Source organism: Chiloscyllium plagiosum, chromosome 28, assembly GCF_004010195.1.
Source record: "Chiloscyllium plagiosum isolate BGI_BamShark_2017 chromosome 28, ASM401019v2, whole genome shotgun sequence".
NCBI lineage: Eukaryota > Metazoa > Chordata > Chondrichthyes > Orectolobiformes > Hemiscylliidae > Chiloscyllium > Chiloscyllium plagiosum.
Genome location: NC_057737.1, coordinates 35257171 through 35276543, shown reverse-complemented (window position 1 = coordinate 35276543; position 19373 = coordinate 35257171). Strand labels below are relative to the sequence as shown.

General features: G+C 39.7%; 1 protein-coding gene across 7 annotated transcripts in view; it reads right to left on the bottom strand.

Annotated features, from left to right (window-relative positions):
* The window catches only part of LOC122564109 (elastin-like), a 286762-nt gene that overhangs the window by 16075 nt on the left and 251314 nt on the right, over window positions 1-19373 (bottom strand). For 6 of the 7 annotated variants that reach the window (XM_043718676.1, XM_043718680.1, XM_043718675.1 and 3 more), the window contains 3 exons: window positions 16355-16486; window positions 11420-11467; window positions 4224-4265 (listed from right to left, as the gene is read on the bottom strand). In XM_043718676.1, the coding sequence (XP_043574611.1) occupies window positions 4224-4265; window positions 11420-11467; window positions 16355-16486 (222 nt within the window). The remainder of the gene's footprint in view (window positions 1-4223; window positions 4266-11419; window positions 11468-16354; window positions 16487-19373) is intronic. The other variant, XM_043718677.1, reaches the window with a different exon arrangement.

Genomic DNA, 19373 nt, shown 5'->3' with positions numbered 1-19373 from the left:
GGTGGAGGCTGGTACAATTGCAACATTTAAGAGGCATTTGGATGGGTATATGAATAGGAAGGGTTTGGAGGGATATGGGCCGGGTGCTGGTATGTGGGACTAGATTGGGTTGGGATATCTGGTCGGCATGGACGGGTTGGACTGAAGGGTCTGTTTCCATGCTGTACATCTCTATGGCTCTGTGACCTCCATTCACTTTGCTACCTCCTCCCCCTCCCATTTATTTCTCCACCCTGGAGGTTCCTTGATGAAGGGATTTTCCTGCTCCTCAGATGCTGCCTGACCTGCTACGCTTTTCCAGCACCACTCTAATCTAGACTCTGGTTTCCAGCATCTGCAGTACTCACTTTTGCCCTGTTACTCATACAGCCAACTATGTATACAATGTACAAAACCCTAGAATGCACGTCATTAGATCCAGTGGATTTGTAACCACTTGGTCCCACTAACACTTTTGTATGATTTATTGACCAAGCTTTTGTTTCTCTATTTCTGGAAGATTTATGCAAAATATTTATTTCATGCCTTACTACTTTCATGTTCCTCATTATAGTTTCAGTTGTCTTTGTCTCTATCATTTACCATCATTTGCTTTCACTGATCTCTTACCATTACATATCTATGAAAATTGTTATGAAGGTGTAGGTGTGTTCTATGCCTTTAAGAGAGTTGAAAAGCTAACAAGGACTGACTGAAAGCACAGTGTCCTGAACAAGGTAAAAATGTAACACTTGGTTGAAACAAATAGCTGGATTTGTTTGCTATGGAACAAAAACAAATTCAAGTTCAGCCAATCAGTTTAAATTATGCTCCAGATACCAGAGAGTCATAGAGATGTACAGCATGAAAACAGACCCCTTGGTCCAACCCGTCCATGCCAACCAGATATCCCAACCCAATCTAGTCCCACCAGCCAGGACCCGGCCCATATCCCTGCAAACCCATCCTATTCATCTAACCACCCAAATGCCTTTTAAATTTTGCAATTGTGCTAGCCTGCACCACTTCCTCAGGCAGCTCATTCCATACACATACCACCCTCTGTGTGAAAAAGTTGCTCCTTAAGTCTCTTTTATATCTTTCCCCTCTCACCCTAAACCTATGCCCTCTAATTCTGGACTCCCCGATTCCAGGGAAAAGACTTTGTCTATTTGTCCCCCTCATAATTTTGTAAACCTCTATAAGGTCACCCCTCAGCCTCTGACGCTCCAGGGAAAACAGTCCCAGCCTGTTTAGCCTCTCCTAAACATCCAATCAAATTTGAATCAAAACCAATGAAATGATCCGATGTTTTGGGGTACAAAACTGGATATTTTGAACAGTTAGGGAGGGAACTGCTAAGGATCAACAAGTATAGACTGCTCGATGAATAGTTCTCTGAAGGGTACTTGTTCAAATGAAAGGCCTGTGAAGTAGAATACTAAAGAAAAGACGACAGAGGAAAATCTGCAGAGGAAGATACAAAGAGAAGATTCGACGGCTGACTGGTTTTGAAAGTTGAATTTTGTTTTTGTAAATCTTAATCGGCTTTTTTTTAAAATCGGACCAATATTATAGAATGGGGAGGTTAACAATAGGTTTAAGAGAAAGGAGTTGTAAATAGTTGTTAAGAAATAAAATTATTAATTGTTACTTTAAATAGTGACCTCTGGGATAGCTCTTTGCCTCTTGAAACTTAACAGATTACACCACGAGGTGAGCTTCTCTGTGTGTTGGGTTTAAATTAGCAGACGGATTTACCCAGTGTCGTAATAAAATATTGACAGCTTGCTCCTCGCTGGACTACTCTCATATTTTATTTTCCCTTTCCTCTGGAATTTCTTAGACTTCATTTCCTGAATTTTAAAATCTTATCAATCCTCAGGCTGTTTCATATGGCAACATTGTAACCTCTTTTTTTAATCCAATAATTAGCTTTATCTCCTTTTGTTAACCACAGTTGAACCATTTTATCTGGAACGTACTGTGCATTTTAGGAATGTATGTTTGTTGCAAATTATGTATCAGTTCATTCAATGACAGACATTGCTCATCCAGCCGCACATCATTTTGTACTCACTTGTGCGATGTGGGCATTGCTAGCTGGCCAACATATATTGCCTGTCCCTAGTTGCCTTTGAGAAGCTGGCGATGAGCTGACTTCTTGAACCACATCAATCCACATGCTATCGGTTGCTCCACAATACTCTTAGGAAGGGTATTTCATTTAGTATAACTTTCCATTCTATCTTAATCAACTGTCTTTTGTTCAGAATTATAACTCTTGTTTCAAATTCAACTAAATCACTTTCAACCTCAATGTAAATGCATTATATTGTTAACATTTTGCCCTGGAGACCCCTTTAGTACTACATAAGAAATAAGAGAATGAGTAGGCCATCTGACCCATTGGGCCTGCTCTACCATTCAAGAAGATCATGGCTGATCTTTTCATGGACTCAACTCCACTTAAGATACTAGAACCATAGTAATTGATTCTCAACATATTGATCTTGAAAAATATATTTTATGAATTGCTTGAAGTTGTCCTGCACAACCCTAATCTAAATTTGGTTTGCACAGTTTGTATAAGTCCATCATATTTCCAGTATTGCCCTTCTTATAGGCACTTCTAACTGCAAGATTTATACTCTCCACTATACTTCAATTACCATTCGAAGACCTATAAATAACTCTCATCAGTATATTGTTTTTTTCCCTTTCATTATATGCTTTAAGCCAATACTGATATCTGTAGATACTTGTCCTTAGTTTGTTTGGGTTGCAGATATCTGACATACACTGTGTTCAAGGCTGTTAGCTCTCTATCTTTAAGTAAGGCTCTTCCACTCCTGATGTACTGTAACCCTCTTTTATTAACATCTATACATTGCTGGTTACTAAATAAAGCTCTCTAGTGTAGTGTTTAAGAACTTCTCTTGCTTTTTCTAATCTGATTTATTTTACTGATATAAGAGTCACCCTGTCAGTTACCTCCTCATCAATTGTAAATGTCTACAATTTATATTATATTTCATTTCTTAGCTCAACCCAAATTTATTCTACTTCTTTATTTGCTCAGATAAGAAAATTACTTTTTTTTATTTTTAGGGCTGTTCCTCCTGTTTTTCCATTGTTCCTCATTTCTTCCAAAAGATACATATCCTAGAATAGTTAGTTCCCAATGTGTAGATTGCATAACAGCTTTGTTTCCATAATAGCAATTAGATCAAACCTATTAATTTCTATATGTGGTGTTACTTCATCTGACTTGTTACAAATAGTTAATATATTAAGGTACAGAGCTTTTTGCTTATAATTATTAATTTTACTTGCTATCACCTTAGTTACCAATACCTTGTTATCTTAGTCTCATGGTCTCTTCTGACCAATACTATTTAATTTTATCCAATATTCTGCTCTTCTCCAGGGCCTTGACATTTCCCTTACTGCTTTTGAATGAATCCTTTGCCACTTCCATTTCATTAGTTTAAAGCATTGCCGACTGCCTCTGTATTCAAATCGCTAGAACATGCACTATGCCACGGACACCATGGAAACTGAAAATTCCTCTCTCGCTTCAAGTTCTTTTTCATACTTGAGGAGACATCTTTAACCCTCACAAAAGGATAGATCTCAGGAACTCTCAGTCTTGCAGAAGAGAACAGTATTTATTTTCATGACAGTGCAAGCCCATGTCGCTAGCATATTCTTTCTCAATCCCTCTCTCTTCTGTATTATTATATTTTACATGTTTATCAAAGTAAAGGGCTGACACTCCTTGATCACTACACTACGCTACACTCCCTGTGACTATCTAAATTTCCCTATGCACCTGTGATTGCATGGTCTAGTTTTAACAACTACTGCTCTTTCAAAATGTGCATAGTTTCCATTTGGAGAATGGAAATTTCCTTCAGATGTCCTTGTGAATGTCCAACAACTCCTTTGGGGGCAATCAATTATACACATGATACTTGCAAAATATAACAGAAAGGAGGATATATCCGGTTCTCCTCAAATTACTTTCACTTGACAGGAAGCTGTTTGAATTATTAGGTAACAACTGCTGCTCTTGTATATTTCTAATTACTAACATGATAAACAATCCAGCATGTTGTCCTTAAATCCAGATGTCCTTATCATGATGAGTCAAACGTATGGCTTGGTGGACGTATTGCAATCATTGTATTCACTTTATTGGATGATTTTGCAATTCGTTAACAGAAATAATTTTGATTTACCTAGCTTGGCTGCTTTAGCTCCAAGGCCTGGTTGCACTCCACCTGTTCAAAGAAGACAGAGTTTAGAAGTGAGTCATTTTAAGAACTAAGAATAGAAATTGGACAATAACACAGCAAAATAGTGTTCAGTGACTAACCATTTATTGCCACCCAGGCCATAAAAAGAAACATTCATTAGGGTCTATTGTTGACGAGAAGGAACAGCCATCCTCGTCAGGTGATAGCTCATTTAAAATAAAAATTAGTGTGCTATTTGGCAATAGGACTCCTGTTGTCATTTTTAAACTGACAGGCCTAATGCAAATAAACCTAGCATGAGCAATCAAGACTGTCCTCCACACAGAAACCAAGAAGGCAATAGGAGCATTTAGTTATCACAGTCAATGGCAACAGTCCAGCTCTTAGGACGCAGATGCAGCAGAAAAAGTTCAATAAATTCACAAGAATAGTCAAAATCAGTGAATGCATGTTCACATACTATACCTACCAACAGCACCAATGACCTCTTATGCTTTCATTCACAAGCTCTCTTCATTGGCCTCCCCACAACCACTATCCATCATAACATATAGTTGACATTTGTAGCCTCATCTTGCCCTTATATACTTAGCACTGTTTCCAGATGGCCTATGAAAGGAGACAGCAGCATGTAACTGGTCGTATTGAGGAGGCTGATAGTGGCGTAAAAGATGTGGCTGCATGTCCTCAATCCTGTGGAGGAGACTGCAGGAAGTCTTTGATGTGACCGCCCAATGCCACCTCACCCACATCCCACAATATATTAACATGTATAATTGGTCGATAGTATAACTATATAAGTCCTGATTTCTCCTGAAACAGAAATGAGAGACACTGATGAAAATCAAACACCATTACCCAATCTGACATTAAAACTCCCAGTTCAGATGCCGGCACTATTTACTTTATAGGGTAGCACATGTAAAGAGTTTACATATGGTGAATCAGCAGGCAAAAGTGTGCCACAACCAGGCCAAAGAAAATCACACATGCTTCTGAGTTTGTTGCAGAAATCTCAGATGAAGACTTTGTTTCTATGCACCATTTTTTCAGTTTGATGAACATGCACATAGAAATGCTTGCACATTATCTGACCTTCCAGAAAGACTGGTTTTCATTACCATGGAAAATGGAGGAATCTGGCTCCAGTTTGGTATCTGTTCCCATCATGATGTGGTGGCTGACTTCATGCAAGCAGTTGCAGACACAACCATAATGCATCATTAGGTTTTATGTCCATCAAATTGTGTCATGGGCAGATGGCATCCTGCAAGCAGTGCTGTGGAAAGATGGGGAGGTGGGTACGTTTACTCCTCCCACCCAAACTTTTTGGAACTTTAATTACGTTGAGACAAGACATCTGGGGAGAGGCCTGGAGCAGTGGCCATGCTACTACCGCAGTCATTCAACAATAACATTGATCACTGGAGTTGGAAGCAGGGTAAGTGAGGAATGAGGTCATTGCTCAAGCCAAGCTGGCATACCGATGTGACAAAGTGGATTGAGGTTAGTGTAAATAAGGCAGTGGAAGAGGGTAAACAAGGTGTGTTTGAAGCTTGGGTGTGGCGTGGTCTTCAATCAAAACAGTGAGCCTGTGTGGGAAATTCACTCCTTTTTCTTGAGTTTTGGATCATCACCAGTTTCAGTCTGCTGCTCATGAAAGATCAGTGGATGTGGGAAGTGGCCTTTAGGTATTTGTAAATTGACCAAGAATGGGTCTCAACTGGCACAATGACGATTGGGCTATCTGATGCCACCTGTGTATTTTGCACAATTGTGGACGGACACAGACGGGTGGATACATAGCAGGCTTGGTGGTCAGTGTCTCTTAGTTTTTATAGCAGCACATAGATGAATCCATGTTGCAATGGAAGTTCCAGCTGAGATCATGAAATCTCAACTTGGTGTCATATAAGCATGGTTTGACACCTTGCAAGCTCAGACTGCTGCCGTCTTGGCTATTCATATCAGCGCCTGAAGAAGGTACTAAAATCTCACATTTAACAGTTTTCTAGGCTTGCTGAGAGAAACCATAGAGGGAAGCCGTTGCCCTGTGGAATATGATCTTTATGTCATAGCATTTATACCCTTACTGTTGCCAATGTCAAATGTTTCCATTTGGACTTTCATTACACTTCCACCAGAACAGTGCGAACAGTTGCAATCAGCAACTGCAAAAAATGAACAACTGCAAGCTTTGCAAAAGATCGTTATCCAAGGATGGCCTGACAGCATTAAGCACCCGAGCATATTCATTCATTTTAGCCACAGAGATAATCTTGGTTTGTCACAGTTTTAAGGGTAAACAACTCTCAGTAATAAAAATATAATGCTAGGATAATTTGAACATGCTAGGCCAAGAACACATGGGGATTTAACACACAAGAAAGCTAACACTGTGAATCTGTGAAAGGCCAGGAATGAATCAGGAAATTCAACAACTTGTGAATGTATGTGAGACATACCAAACTTACTGACCCTGGCAGTGGAGAGGCTCTTTGTCAAGATAATTCTATCTCCTCATTGGATGAAAGTAGCAGCAGACTTACTCACATTACATAGTGAAGATTACTGTATATCCTTGTGACAGATCACTTTTCCAAATTTCCCCTGTTCAACAGCTTAGCAACATAATGGGTACAACCACATCATGACCATTATTTACAGTTTATTTGGATAGTGTCTGAGAACAATTTGCAGTTTTCTGTTTAAAGACATACATGCTCAGTAGGGAGTGACCTATATCACACTGAGCAAGGATAGTGGGACGACAAATAGCCCAGCAGAATATTGTATTTCAAATCAATGATCAATATGTGTTGGACAATAAAACAAGATTTTCACATTGCATTGTTGCATTTTTGTTTAGCACTATTGGAAAAGGAATTATTATTTTCAGCACGGCTAATTAGCAAGGTTAGATCACATGGAATACACGGAGAACGAGCCATTTGGGTACAGAACTGGCTCAAAGGTAGAAGACCGAGGTTGATGGTGGAAGGTCATTTTTCAGACTGGAGGCCTGTGACCAATGGAGTGGCACAAGGATCGGTGCTGGGTCCACTACTTTTCGTCATTTATATAAATGATTTGGATGTGAACATAGGAGGTATAGTTAGTAAGTTTGCAGATGGCACCAAAATTAGAGGTGTAGTGGACAGTGAAGAAGGTTACCTCAGATTACAATGGGATCTTGATCAGATGGGCCAATTGGCTGAGTGGCAGATGGAGTTTAATTTAGATAAATGCGAGGTGCTGCATTTTGGGAAAGCAAATCTTTGCAGGACTTATACACTTATACACCCCCCACCTTGTCTCAGTCAATTTTCCCTCCCCCTACCTTGTCTCAGTCAATTTCCCCTCCCCCCACCTTGTCTCAGTCAAATCCCTCGAACTCAGCACCGCCTTCCTAACCTGCAATCTTCTTCCTGACCTCTCCGCCCCCACCCCCACTCCGACCTATCACCCTTACCTTGACCTCCTTCCACCTATCGCATTTCCAACGCCCCTCCCCCAAGTCCCTCCTCCCTAACTTTTATCTTAGCCTGCTGGACACACTTTCCTCATTCCTGAAGAAGGGCTTATGCCCGAAATGTCGATTCTTCTGCTCCTTGGATGCTGCCTGACCTGCTGCACTTTTCCAGCAACACACTTTCAGGACTTATACACTGAATGGTAAGATCCTAAGGAGCGTTGCTGAACAAAGAGACCTTGGAGTGCAGGTTCATAGTTTCTTGAAAGTGGAGTCACAGGTGAATAGGATAGTGAAGGCGGAGTTTGGTATGCTTTTCTTTATTGGTCAGAGTATTGAGTACAGGAATTGGGAGGTCATGTTGCGGCTGTACAAGATGTTGATTAGGCCACTTTTGGAATATGGCGTGCAATTCTTGTATCCTACCTGTCGGAACGATGTAGCAAAACGTGAAAAGGGTTTAGAAAAGATTTACAAGGCTGTTGCCAGGGTTGGAGGATTTAAGTCAGAGGGAAAGTTTGAATAGGCTGGGCTGTTTTCTTTGGAGTGTCGGAGGCTGAGGGGTGACCTTATAGAGGTTTATAAAATCATGAGGGGCATGGATAGGATAAATAGACAAAGTCTTTTTCCTGGGGTGGGAGAGTCCAGAATTAGAGGGCATAGATTTAGGGTGAGAGGGGAAAGATGTAAGAGAGACCTAAGGGGCAACTTTTTCACGCAGAGAGTGGTACGTGTATGGAATGAGTTGCCAGAGGAAGTGATGGACGCTGGTACAACTGCAATATTAAAAAGGCATCTGGATGGGTATATGAATAGGTAGGGTTTGGAGGGATATGAGCCGAGTGCTGGCAAGTGGGACTAAATTAGGTTGGGATATCTGGTCGGCATGGACGGGTTGGACCAAAGGGTCTGTTTCCATGCTGTACATCTCTATGACTCTAATGCTTAAAAGTTAAGTATGAATGATGTTGCCCAGCAACCAATTGTTTAATCATTTTGAGATACTTACATATGAATGAAAGAGATACATGACTTGCAAGCACATAGGGAACTACTACAGTTGCATACTGGACATATAGTGGAGGTAGAAGTACAAATGCTTGAACACCTGCAAAGATCTTTAGATCATCTAGTCATTACTGATCATAGTGCTCCATTTTGAGGAACAGAAGTCTATTCAGACCAATGTACAATACACTAAATGTCCATAAAGAGTGTGAAGAAGAAAACTTTGACAAATAATGATTGTGCAGTGATGCTGACTGAGAGCAATCAGCAGTAAGATAACCAAATTGTCAACCAAGAGCAGCAGAACACAACACATATCTCTGCAGATCAATATACAATCATACAATCACCAGATGAGGCCAAGTTGCCAAACATCCAAAGCATTACATTGCAGTTTGAATTGTTAATCTTGCAAACTCCATTTCACAAGTTTGTATGATTATCAAGTTAACAATCACCCAACACCAGGTTATAGTCCAACAGGTTTATTTGGAAGTACAAGATTTTGAAGCACTGTTCCTTTGTCAGGTAGCTTTCTTTCACCCAGTTCAACACCTGCACCTCCACTTATTATCAAATTAACAAGACATATCTATGACAATCAGGTTATGGAAGATACAGTAGAGCACCATGAGTTACAATGTCTACTCCAGCCAATACTGGAGGGCTCCTCCCATGCTTTAGAGCAACAGAACCATTGCTTCAGGACCCCCAACTGTCTACTTGCTGACAGTCCTTGTGGCAGATTGGCTCATTTTATGAATGCCTGTCATGTGTGATTGGGTTGTGAAAGAAATCATGCATAGGATGTCAGGTTGATAGGCTTGTTCTCGAGCACTCTCTTGCTGGACATTTTGGCTAAAGCATTAAGGGACAGTGGACTGGCAGAAAAATTATGCACCATCAAGAGTCAGGCACTAATTGTCGTTGCTCATCAACAACCTTTTTACTGTGTTTGCTGTACATCACAAAAGTGAGATGCAACACCCAAAAAAACATGTGTGCGCAGTTGGTGGTACCTGAACCAGGGGGCAGGCCTATTGTTCTGGAAAATCCATGTGTGCACACTGCCTGCTTCTTCTGAAAAAGCCTCTATTAATTCTCGGGTGCAGCAATGGCTGGAAAGCTATGAATTTTAGATAATATTCCCACAATGAAGAAATTCAGAACTGATGTTACTAAGTGCTGTACTTTCCCTACTCTGAGGCTGCAGGTCTGGTTCCATCAGATAGCAGAGTTATGCAAGCACCTTCCAGAAGAAATATACGCCTCTTCTTGCTTTTTGGAAAGTAAGAAACCTGCTTCTGGAAGGTCATAGTTCCGTATTGAAGTTTCTTCTTTCTACTCTTGGCATTAAGAAAAACTTATTTTCTGCCTCTGCATCACATCATATCACAGCCCAAGAGAATCTACGACTATGGCACCTATGACTGGAAACAGCCCTGCGCTCAGAGCCCTTACACCTCGAGCAAGGACTACTTCATGTTTAGCAGCATTCCCTGAAATCTTTACTATGTGTAACCCAGGGTAGAATTTTATGTCCTCTCTTTTGATGTGTTGGATTTGCGAAGTTCACTCAGTTAATTATGATGGCCCCATGCCGGAACCTGTCATCTTCCTACCTGTTAGAATTCAGGTAGAAGTTCCTACCCCTCTGGTAACTGAGGACCTGCAGTGACCAATTAATGATCACTTAAAAACTCATTCCATCATGGTTAATATTAAATCAACTGCCATGTGGGCTATCAATGCGTAGAATCCACATCAAGTGAAGTTTTATGTTTGTGGTCACTGGTTGAAGTTTCTCCATTCGAAGACAATTGGTATCTGATGGAGGGATCTGACATTAGGAAGTGGGGAGGAGTGTTGAGAACTAACTCTCTCCCATTGCTGCAAGACTCCTCAAAGCCCTCTCTCCACAACTTTTATCCAGCAAGAGCTCTCCTGTATTTCTTACCTGTGGCCTGAATCATTTCTTAATACTGAGCCTTCAAGTGGTACCATTCTGGCAGCAGCCACAGAATCTCCAAAGGCACTGTTGTTCAAAAGTGTTGCAAGTCTCTTGTTAGCCAGCAGCTTTTGGTAGGTGGTATTCCTGTCCTCTGTCCTCTGTCTACTGGCAGGTCATCTCAGAGGAGGCAATGTCTCTCTCTCTCTCTCTCTCTCTCTCACCAGCTCTCACTAGTACTTCCACAAACTCAAATAGAATTAGCAGAAGTAACCAGCAAGTAATCTGCAGGAAATGCATGACTCCTTTATATAGTGTTGGTGGGGCTAAATTTAAATTGCTAAACATCTTTTCATTTACTGTTTAGGAGAAGATCTTAAATATAGTGACAATAGTGTTCATGCGAATACTCTCATGAAGATGCCAACTGGTGGGGCTACCAGAAGTAATTGGAACTGGTGTTAAACCAGCATGCACAGCATTAAAACCGCCAGTATTACAGAACTGCCAAAGCTTTATCCTTTAATAGTCTCAAAAATCTCCAGGTTTAATTGATAATCTCTAAACTTCATCTCAGGCAAATTTGTAGTCACTTGATCCCTTTCTATGTACAGTAGATGCACATGGATCGGGAAACTGCCCTGTCTGAATGAGATTTACAATTTTCACTTATTTAAATAAAACTTATCTCTGGATGTATATCCCAATTAGTCATCCATTATGCTATTTATTTAGCAGTAATAATGGTACCTGGTTGAGGAGTCAGTGGAGCACTGCTGGGTCGAACTCCATTAACACCTGTAATGACCATGCACAGACCATTAACTCTTTGAATTACTTTCATTCTCTGAAAACTCAGAATGTTCAGAACAACATTTAAATACATCACCCATTTAACGTAAAGGTAATTCAATATTTTCAGTTAGTACTGAACCTCTAAAGTGATGCAAATGCTATTAATTATAATCATATTAATTTCAGAATAACTGTAGTACATACAGTGCCTAGCCAAGGCTGGTGTTGTTCAGATATTGCACTCTTGTTCAAAATAGAGGTCTGTTCTTTAAAAAATATTCTTCCACTGGAAGCATCTGCTCATGGTGGTCAAACATTTTAGGAGCTTTTAACCCATGAAGAAAACTTTACTTTGGATAGAGACAGAGAAAAAAGAAAGAGACAGCAGCAGTGGAAAAGATCCAAATGCATTACAGGAAGAGAGCTGTCTTAATGTAGTGAAAGTATGTTACCCAGACAAGATCTCTATTTGTAGCTATTGGAGCTTCCCTTATTGTCTTGGGCATAGGCGCCTATTAAATTGAACACACTGAACACTATTCAGACATTTCAGTCATATTTTAGGGTGACTAATTTAAATTTTTTGTAACTTTTATGAACCTTGTGTAGTTACTGCCTAGTACTCTCCTTTTGGTTGGTACCATTGAACCCATTAAGAAAATTAGGTATTTTGGCCTGACTCAAAAACACAGTTTATTGACACCATTACAATAGTAGCTGTTTTGCCTAAATTGATCTATGCCAAACTATAAATTGATCTATGCTAAAAATGAAGTAATCTCACTTAATTCTTTCTTATCTTACCATAACACTTCAGAATTAATCTAAACTATCCAAAATAAGTTACATTTTTTTTTGCTTGATTTAATGTAACTCTACATAATCTAAACTAGTCCTAATTGAGTTTGTGGTTTTACAGGTTGATAAGAAATTATTAATAACTAGTATTTATGAGAACTATGTATTATATCCATATGCAACTTTCTTTTCTTTATCATTAAAACTAAATCTTGCAGCAGTATTGGAGCTCTGTTGCAAAGGTCAATTTCCAGATTCTCACTTGGTAATTAACTCCTAATTGTTATGCTACAATCTGATCTGAGCGTCTTGTCAAAGTTGTGTGATGTATAGGTTTAATGTAAATTCGTCAGAAAGCTCTGCTTAGTGGGAATGTGGATTGCAGAATACAGAATGTTATTCACACCATTCCCAAATTGTGCTACTTTCAGTTCAGTGGCTTGCTAAGAGGACTTGGTTGTTGAAGTTGCTGTACAAATCCTGTAAAACATGAAATTTGAAACAGCCAAACATTCAAAACACACACACACACACACACACACAGTTCTATTATGGAAGACATTTTTGTAAATCCTTTTCTTGTTTAAAAGGTAATACAGTAAACTCCATGCATGCTGCTTTTCATAGCAGACAAGTTGGCACCTTCTATATGAAAAGAACATTGTTGGCAAAATTTGACCTTCTTAGCAATGAAGGATTGAACTTTACCCCTCTCCCCATCCCCCCCCCGAATGACAGCAGATTGCCAATCTCTGCAGCCGAATGGGGAGGGGGAGGGAGTTGGGGGATTGGGGTGGGGGAGTTTGTGTGTGTGTGTGTAGCGTTTGGAGCTCGGGAGAAGGAGCCCCCTCTCCCCTGCCAACCTCTGGCCACATATTGCTGTTTGTACCTCACGCATTGGAAACCTCGATTAAAATCACTTTCCACTAAGAGAATAAAAGTTTTGAAAAGGGGCGGCACAGTGGCTCAGTGGTTAGCATTGCTGCCTCATAGCACCAGGGTCCCAGGTTCGATTCTGGCCTTGGGCGACTGCCTTTGTGGAGTTTGCACATTCTCCCCAAGTCTACGTGAGTTTCCTTCAGGTGCTCCGGTTTTCTCCCGCAGTCCAGGTGAATTGGCCATGTTAAATTGCCCATAGTGTTAGGTGCATTAGTCAGAGAGAAATGGGTCTGGGTGGGTTACTCTTCGGAGGGTCGGTGTGGACTTGTTGGGCCGAAGGGCCTGTTTCCACACTGTAGTGAATCTAATCTAATCATAACACTTCTATAATCTTAACATCCCATGTCACTCAAACATCTAATCCTGCTAATCTTCAATTTTATTCCCACTCACATATTACACTAGTATAAACATGTGTACCAAAATATAAGAAATCAAATCACATGGCACATAATTTCGCCAGAAACCTAAGTTAACAACTTGCATTTTTATAATGCCTTTAATGTAATCAAAGATTCCAAAAGAATATCACAGGACTAAAGGTCAGAGGACTAAATACTTGTTTAGAGGTGACTGAATGTGATGTTTTCCCTTATCAAAAACACCACTCCCTTTCCTCTTCTATTCTTCCGAAAGTGTCTGTATCCCAGAACACAGAACATTAATCCTGTCTCTCCCTCAGCCATGTTTTTCTAATAACTCTGATATCCCAGTCCCATGTTCCCATCCAAGCCCTGAGATCATCTGCCTTACCTGCCAGGCCTCTTGCTTTGAAATGAATGTAGTTGAATTCATGTCTTCGCTCATTTGCTACTGTGCCTTATCAATTTAACTTGCTCCCTTTAATTTCTGTACCAGCCACAACCTTTTCTCATTACTGCTTCGGGTCTCACTGCCCTGCCAGACTATTCTCCTGAGTAGCAAATCTCTCACCAGGATTTTAGTCCCCCTCCATTTTAGCTGCAACTCATCCCTCTTGCACATGTCACTTCTGCCCGAGAAGAGATCCCACTGATCCAAAAATCTGAAGCCCTGCCCCTTACACCAGCTCCTCAGCCACACATTTATCTGCCCTATCCTCCCATTCCTACTCTCACTAGAACGTGGCTCTGGGAGTAATCCAGAGATTACCACCCTTGAGGTCCTTCTATTTAACCGACTGGCCTAACTTTCTAAATTCACTCTGCAGGACCTCATCCCTTTTTCTACCTATGTTGTTGGTACAAATGTGTACAATGACTCTTGTTGCTCATGCTCCCCTTTAAAAATTTGCTGCAACCACTCCAAGACATCTTTGACCCTGCAACCCCTGTCTATGCGCCTAGTGTCCCTAAATAAATTGCTTGCTTGGACTTTGCTTTATAGCAGAGCCAGTCCTAGTGCCAAAAACCTGGATGCTGCTATCTCCCCCTGTGAGGGTAGCCCCCAACAGCAGCCAAAATGGTATACTTGTTTGAGAGTGGGATAGCCACAGGAGACTTGTGCACTACCTCTCCTGGTGGTCACCTATCTACTTGATTGTACCTGTGGTGCAACTACCTTTCTGAAGCTATTGATCACACTCTCCCCTAATTGTATGTTCTTCAGTGCTTCCAATTGTCACTTCAACCGATCCATACGGTGTGGCAGGAGCTGAAGCAAGACACATATCTTGCAGATACATTTTCTTTTTCAATACAAGTAATGAATTTAGCATCCAACTATTACACCATCTACTCTTTTAAAACAACAAATTGTTAGACAGTCCCTGGTGAGACACAATAACAAAAGCTAAATGGTTAATTGAAACTTATAAACTATCACACCATGTACGTTTATCTCAAATAATTGCCTATGTTCAGCGAATTACATTAACCCTTTTTTAATTGTCTTATGTGCTAATTATAAAGGCATTGCTTAATTTGTTGTAAGCAGGCCAACTATTTCAATGGCGGTAACATTCAATGTTCAATGACCTGCTATATGAACAATTCAGAAATTGAACCATTAAAAAAAATCTTTTACTCTTTGGAACTCACCTCTTATTTCTAATCTATGTTTATGTGTATTGTGTTACCAATTAATATCATGCTTATTTGTTAAATTACTCTTCATTAATTTAAGAAAGCCTAGTTAAATAGCCTAGTGGTACGATTTCTTGATTATTAATCCAGAGACTCAGGCAATGTTATGGAGAAAAATCCAAAATCTGACATCAATTAATTGCCAGTAATCAGGCTACAAATTGTAGTGATTCTAATGAGGTCATCCAAGTGGACCTCACAGAATATGAATTCCCTGATTGGACAAGTTTAACAGCCCCAATCAGGGAGTGTTGGCTTTCAAACATAAACAGGAGTGTCAGAGGTTCTATTCACTCTGAGAGTTGGTACTGAAGAAGCTGGATCAATGTCAAGGATTCTCCCCATGCAAATAAAGGGTGACTTGTTGACAGGATACTGGTGTCTGCTGGTGTTATTTCACAAACAACTGCAAATGGGATTGTTTTGATTTCATTGATTAAACTAAGCTGATGCAAGTCTTCTTTCACTCAAGGATAAATCACACAACACCAGGCTTTGGTCCAACAGGTTTACTTGGAGGCACTAGCTTTTAGAGCACTGGTCCTTCATCAGGTGGTTGTGAAGCAGGACCATAATACAGAATTCATAACAAAAGATTTTGCTATAAATTCTGTGTCTTATGGCCCTGCTTCTCAACTACCTGATAAAGGAGCAGCACTCTGAAAGCTAGTGCCTGCACATAAACCTGTTGAATTATAACCTGATCTTGTGTGATTTTTAATTTTGCCCACCCCAGTCCAACACTGGCTCCTCCAAATCTTCACTAAAGGTAATTGTCACATTGAATCTTAGGAACCTTGAATCCATTATATTTTAATACACCCATACAGTATAATTTAAACTATGATAATTCTGAGCCCCAGTAAACCTGATGCTATCCGTCTGCTTTCCTCATGCAGCTGACACAAAAGTGGGAACTCCCAGCCATTCAAGACAATATTAGGTGTTCTTTTAGCAGGTGTTCAGCTTTTGGTGTTAATTTCCATGTGCACTGTGATACCATTATTTACACAGAATTGGGCTGAGACAAACTTACAAAAGTACAAAGAATATAATGGAGAAAAATGTATTTCAGAAGACTGTGAATTACCCACTCCGATGCCAGGTTGTACGCCCACTCCAACGCCAGGCTGCACACCCACACCAACACCTGGCTGCACACCTACTCCAACACCTGGCTGCACACCTACTCCAACGCCAGGCTGCACACCCACGCCAACACCTACATTTTGATAATGAAAAATGAATAATTAGAACATTCAAATTTAGTACTTGTTGGCCACATGCTGTCTTCTTAATTCTTCAAATTCATTTCAGTACATAAGTCAATCTGTTATTCTCCCTAATGATTATAGTTTTAAGACTATTATATCTTTTTCCTTTAAATTCCTGACTCCAAAAGATTACAATATTGTGGATTGTTTGCACTGTAAATCCACCGAGTGTCCGAAAACAACTCCCTTGCCATGTTCCACAGTTCAGTTTCCTTTGAACTATTTTCAGAGATAACTTGTTCAACAGTAATGATATTTCACTTGGTATCACATTTGTGCTATAAAGTGGCTTACCCCAGCTATTTTACAGGAATCACCAATCATTTGTCATTCCCAAACCTAAAACAGGTAAAACATTAAAATTCCCTTTACTTTTCTTCTTGTTAGATAAGAATATGAGTAACATTTTAATCAATCCCCTCCTCTCACTGTGCATGTGCATCCACTATCCAACATGATGCAACTGAATGAGTCTGTGACAAACACATTTTTAACTGGGCTCAAGCCTTTTGTATCTAACACAATTCTCTCTGCCTGTCCAATATCACCAATTTATGATTCTGAACCTTGCATTTCCTGAAATCTTCATCATTCCATTCATATTGCATTGCATAGTGGCATTTTGAGTTACATATAAACCACTTTTGATCATACCCTGGACATTCCTGCTATAATTCTCCAGTTCCTGTCATCTGTCATAACTGCTATACGTATCTCTATCTTCACACTTTTTAGTTCCGATTATCCTTTTATACTTATGACTTATATCTGTGTGGTCTCTCATTGTTGCTGCCATTGAATCCTCCATTTGTTGCATTGCCAAATGTTCCATTTGAGCCTTGAGGGCTACTGGGAATGAATGATTTCCCCTAACTTTTTTGTTAAGACTTTTGATATCTGTTCCAAAAATATGCTTCTAGCAGTTAAAACTTTGGGTTTGTTCTTGTTTTACCCCAAAGTACAGCCCAATAATGTAAAGGCAAACACTAAATTAGGAATTCCCAAATAGAACTTTAGCAATCTTGCACACTGCCTGTTAAATACCTATATACTGTTCAATAGGGTGTCCCTCCAGTTTTCTAAATTCAAAGTCTAGCCAAGACTCATATGCATTCAAAAGGTCATCTTTACAAATATTGCATAAATTTTACAAAAATTTCCAAACACTCCTCAGTATTCAATTTTTAACATCTAGCTCCAAGAATATTTTAATTCTGATTCTGCTTCTAGTAGGAAGTGGCATCGTCAAGGCCATACTGTTTTTTTTTATCTCAGCCAAGATGTAACCCACGTTCACATATCCACATCATTTTCTTTTGATTGCAAGATTGAACTTCATGAAATAGTGGTGGAAGTCACATCCCCACACTTGTGTTCAGCTATTTTATTTTTCCCAAGCTAACTCCAATCAAATTCACCAGTCTGAAATGAGCTCTTAATTTCCAAGTTTCACCTTTGGGCAACTATCTTTTATTACCAATATTAATTGCGATCCAAGCTAATCTGTGAGTCAGAAACCAGTCACTTTGCCCACAAGTGTTTATTATCAGTTCAGTATTATTTTTATTGCAGTTTCTAATCAACTGTTCAAAGACCTTATTTGAAACCATTGGTGCAGGCGGGACTTGAACCGGGCCTCCTGACTGAAAGGTAGGGGCACTACCTTGTGCCAGAAAATCCCAAGAGGAAGTGAAACATAACAAAAGAAGTCCTAATGGTGTGTTTAAATCAGAAGTTGACTTCTTCTACATACCAGTTCCATCTGTTCCCCTTTGTATCCATGCAGTCAGTATTTTATAATCAACATGCTGAGAGAAGTAATTACACACCTTTGGAGCAGGGAATACTTGAATCCTCAGAGATAAGGGCACCGCAAAAGCCTTCTTTTGTCCAGTCATTTTTAAAATAAAAAAATTCTGATCAACCTGTTCAGAGATGTTATCACATGTCTCTGGAGCAGGTTGGACTTGAAACCAGCCTGCTTGTATAGATGGAGGGGCATTACAACTGTATCACATGAGCTCTCCTCTACCTAGTCAATAAATTAATTAATTAACCTTAATTACCTGGTCAATTATTTTTTATATTAACTATTATTACTCTACATAGTAAATTAAAGCTTTCACTCAAATTGGAGAAAGTGGAACATTATTGCAGATGGCACCTTTTGGACGGGTAACACAAGGTCAATTTTCCTACTCATTTGGTTATACTGTAATCAATCTTATAATGTTGTTAAAAGAAGAGTGAAAGGTTTTCCAAATACTGTCACCAATGTTAATTCTTGGATGACACCACTAATTGATTAGCCTTGTACTGTATTTGTATGATCTCTTCATAGTATAATTTGTTTGTGCAATTTTAGCTGTGACATGCATTTCCAACAGCAGATCAGGAAGTGGCTGCCAATTCTGCTTTCTTGCCTTTAATTGATTCCCAGTGTATTACAATTTAAAGTGCTAATACCTGCATTCCATGCACTTGACAACATGCTGTGGAGAAACTTTTCAGGATGAACAATGCAGCACGTACAAATGGGGTAGAAATGTGTCCCCTGGACAAATCAGAAAGGCTGTTCATCATGGCCCCAACTTTCCTGCCCAAATTCATTACCATTCATGTAATATCTATTGAAGCCAGAAAGGTGGTACTGTTGCCTTTTAAGTTTATAGTTCACCTATAAATATTTCAAATTACATTAGCTTCACATTGTTCAGTGTAATAACATTATTTGTTGAGATTTGCTCAGTCAGACAGCTAAATATACTGGTAAATCTCACACATTGATGCATACATGGCACTTAGGGCTATTTTGTAAAATTAATTATGATGTAG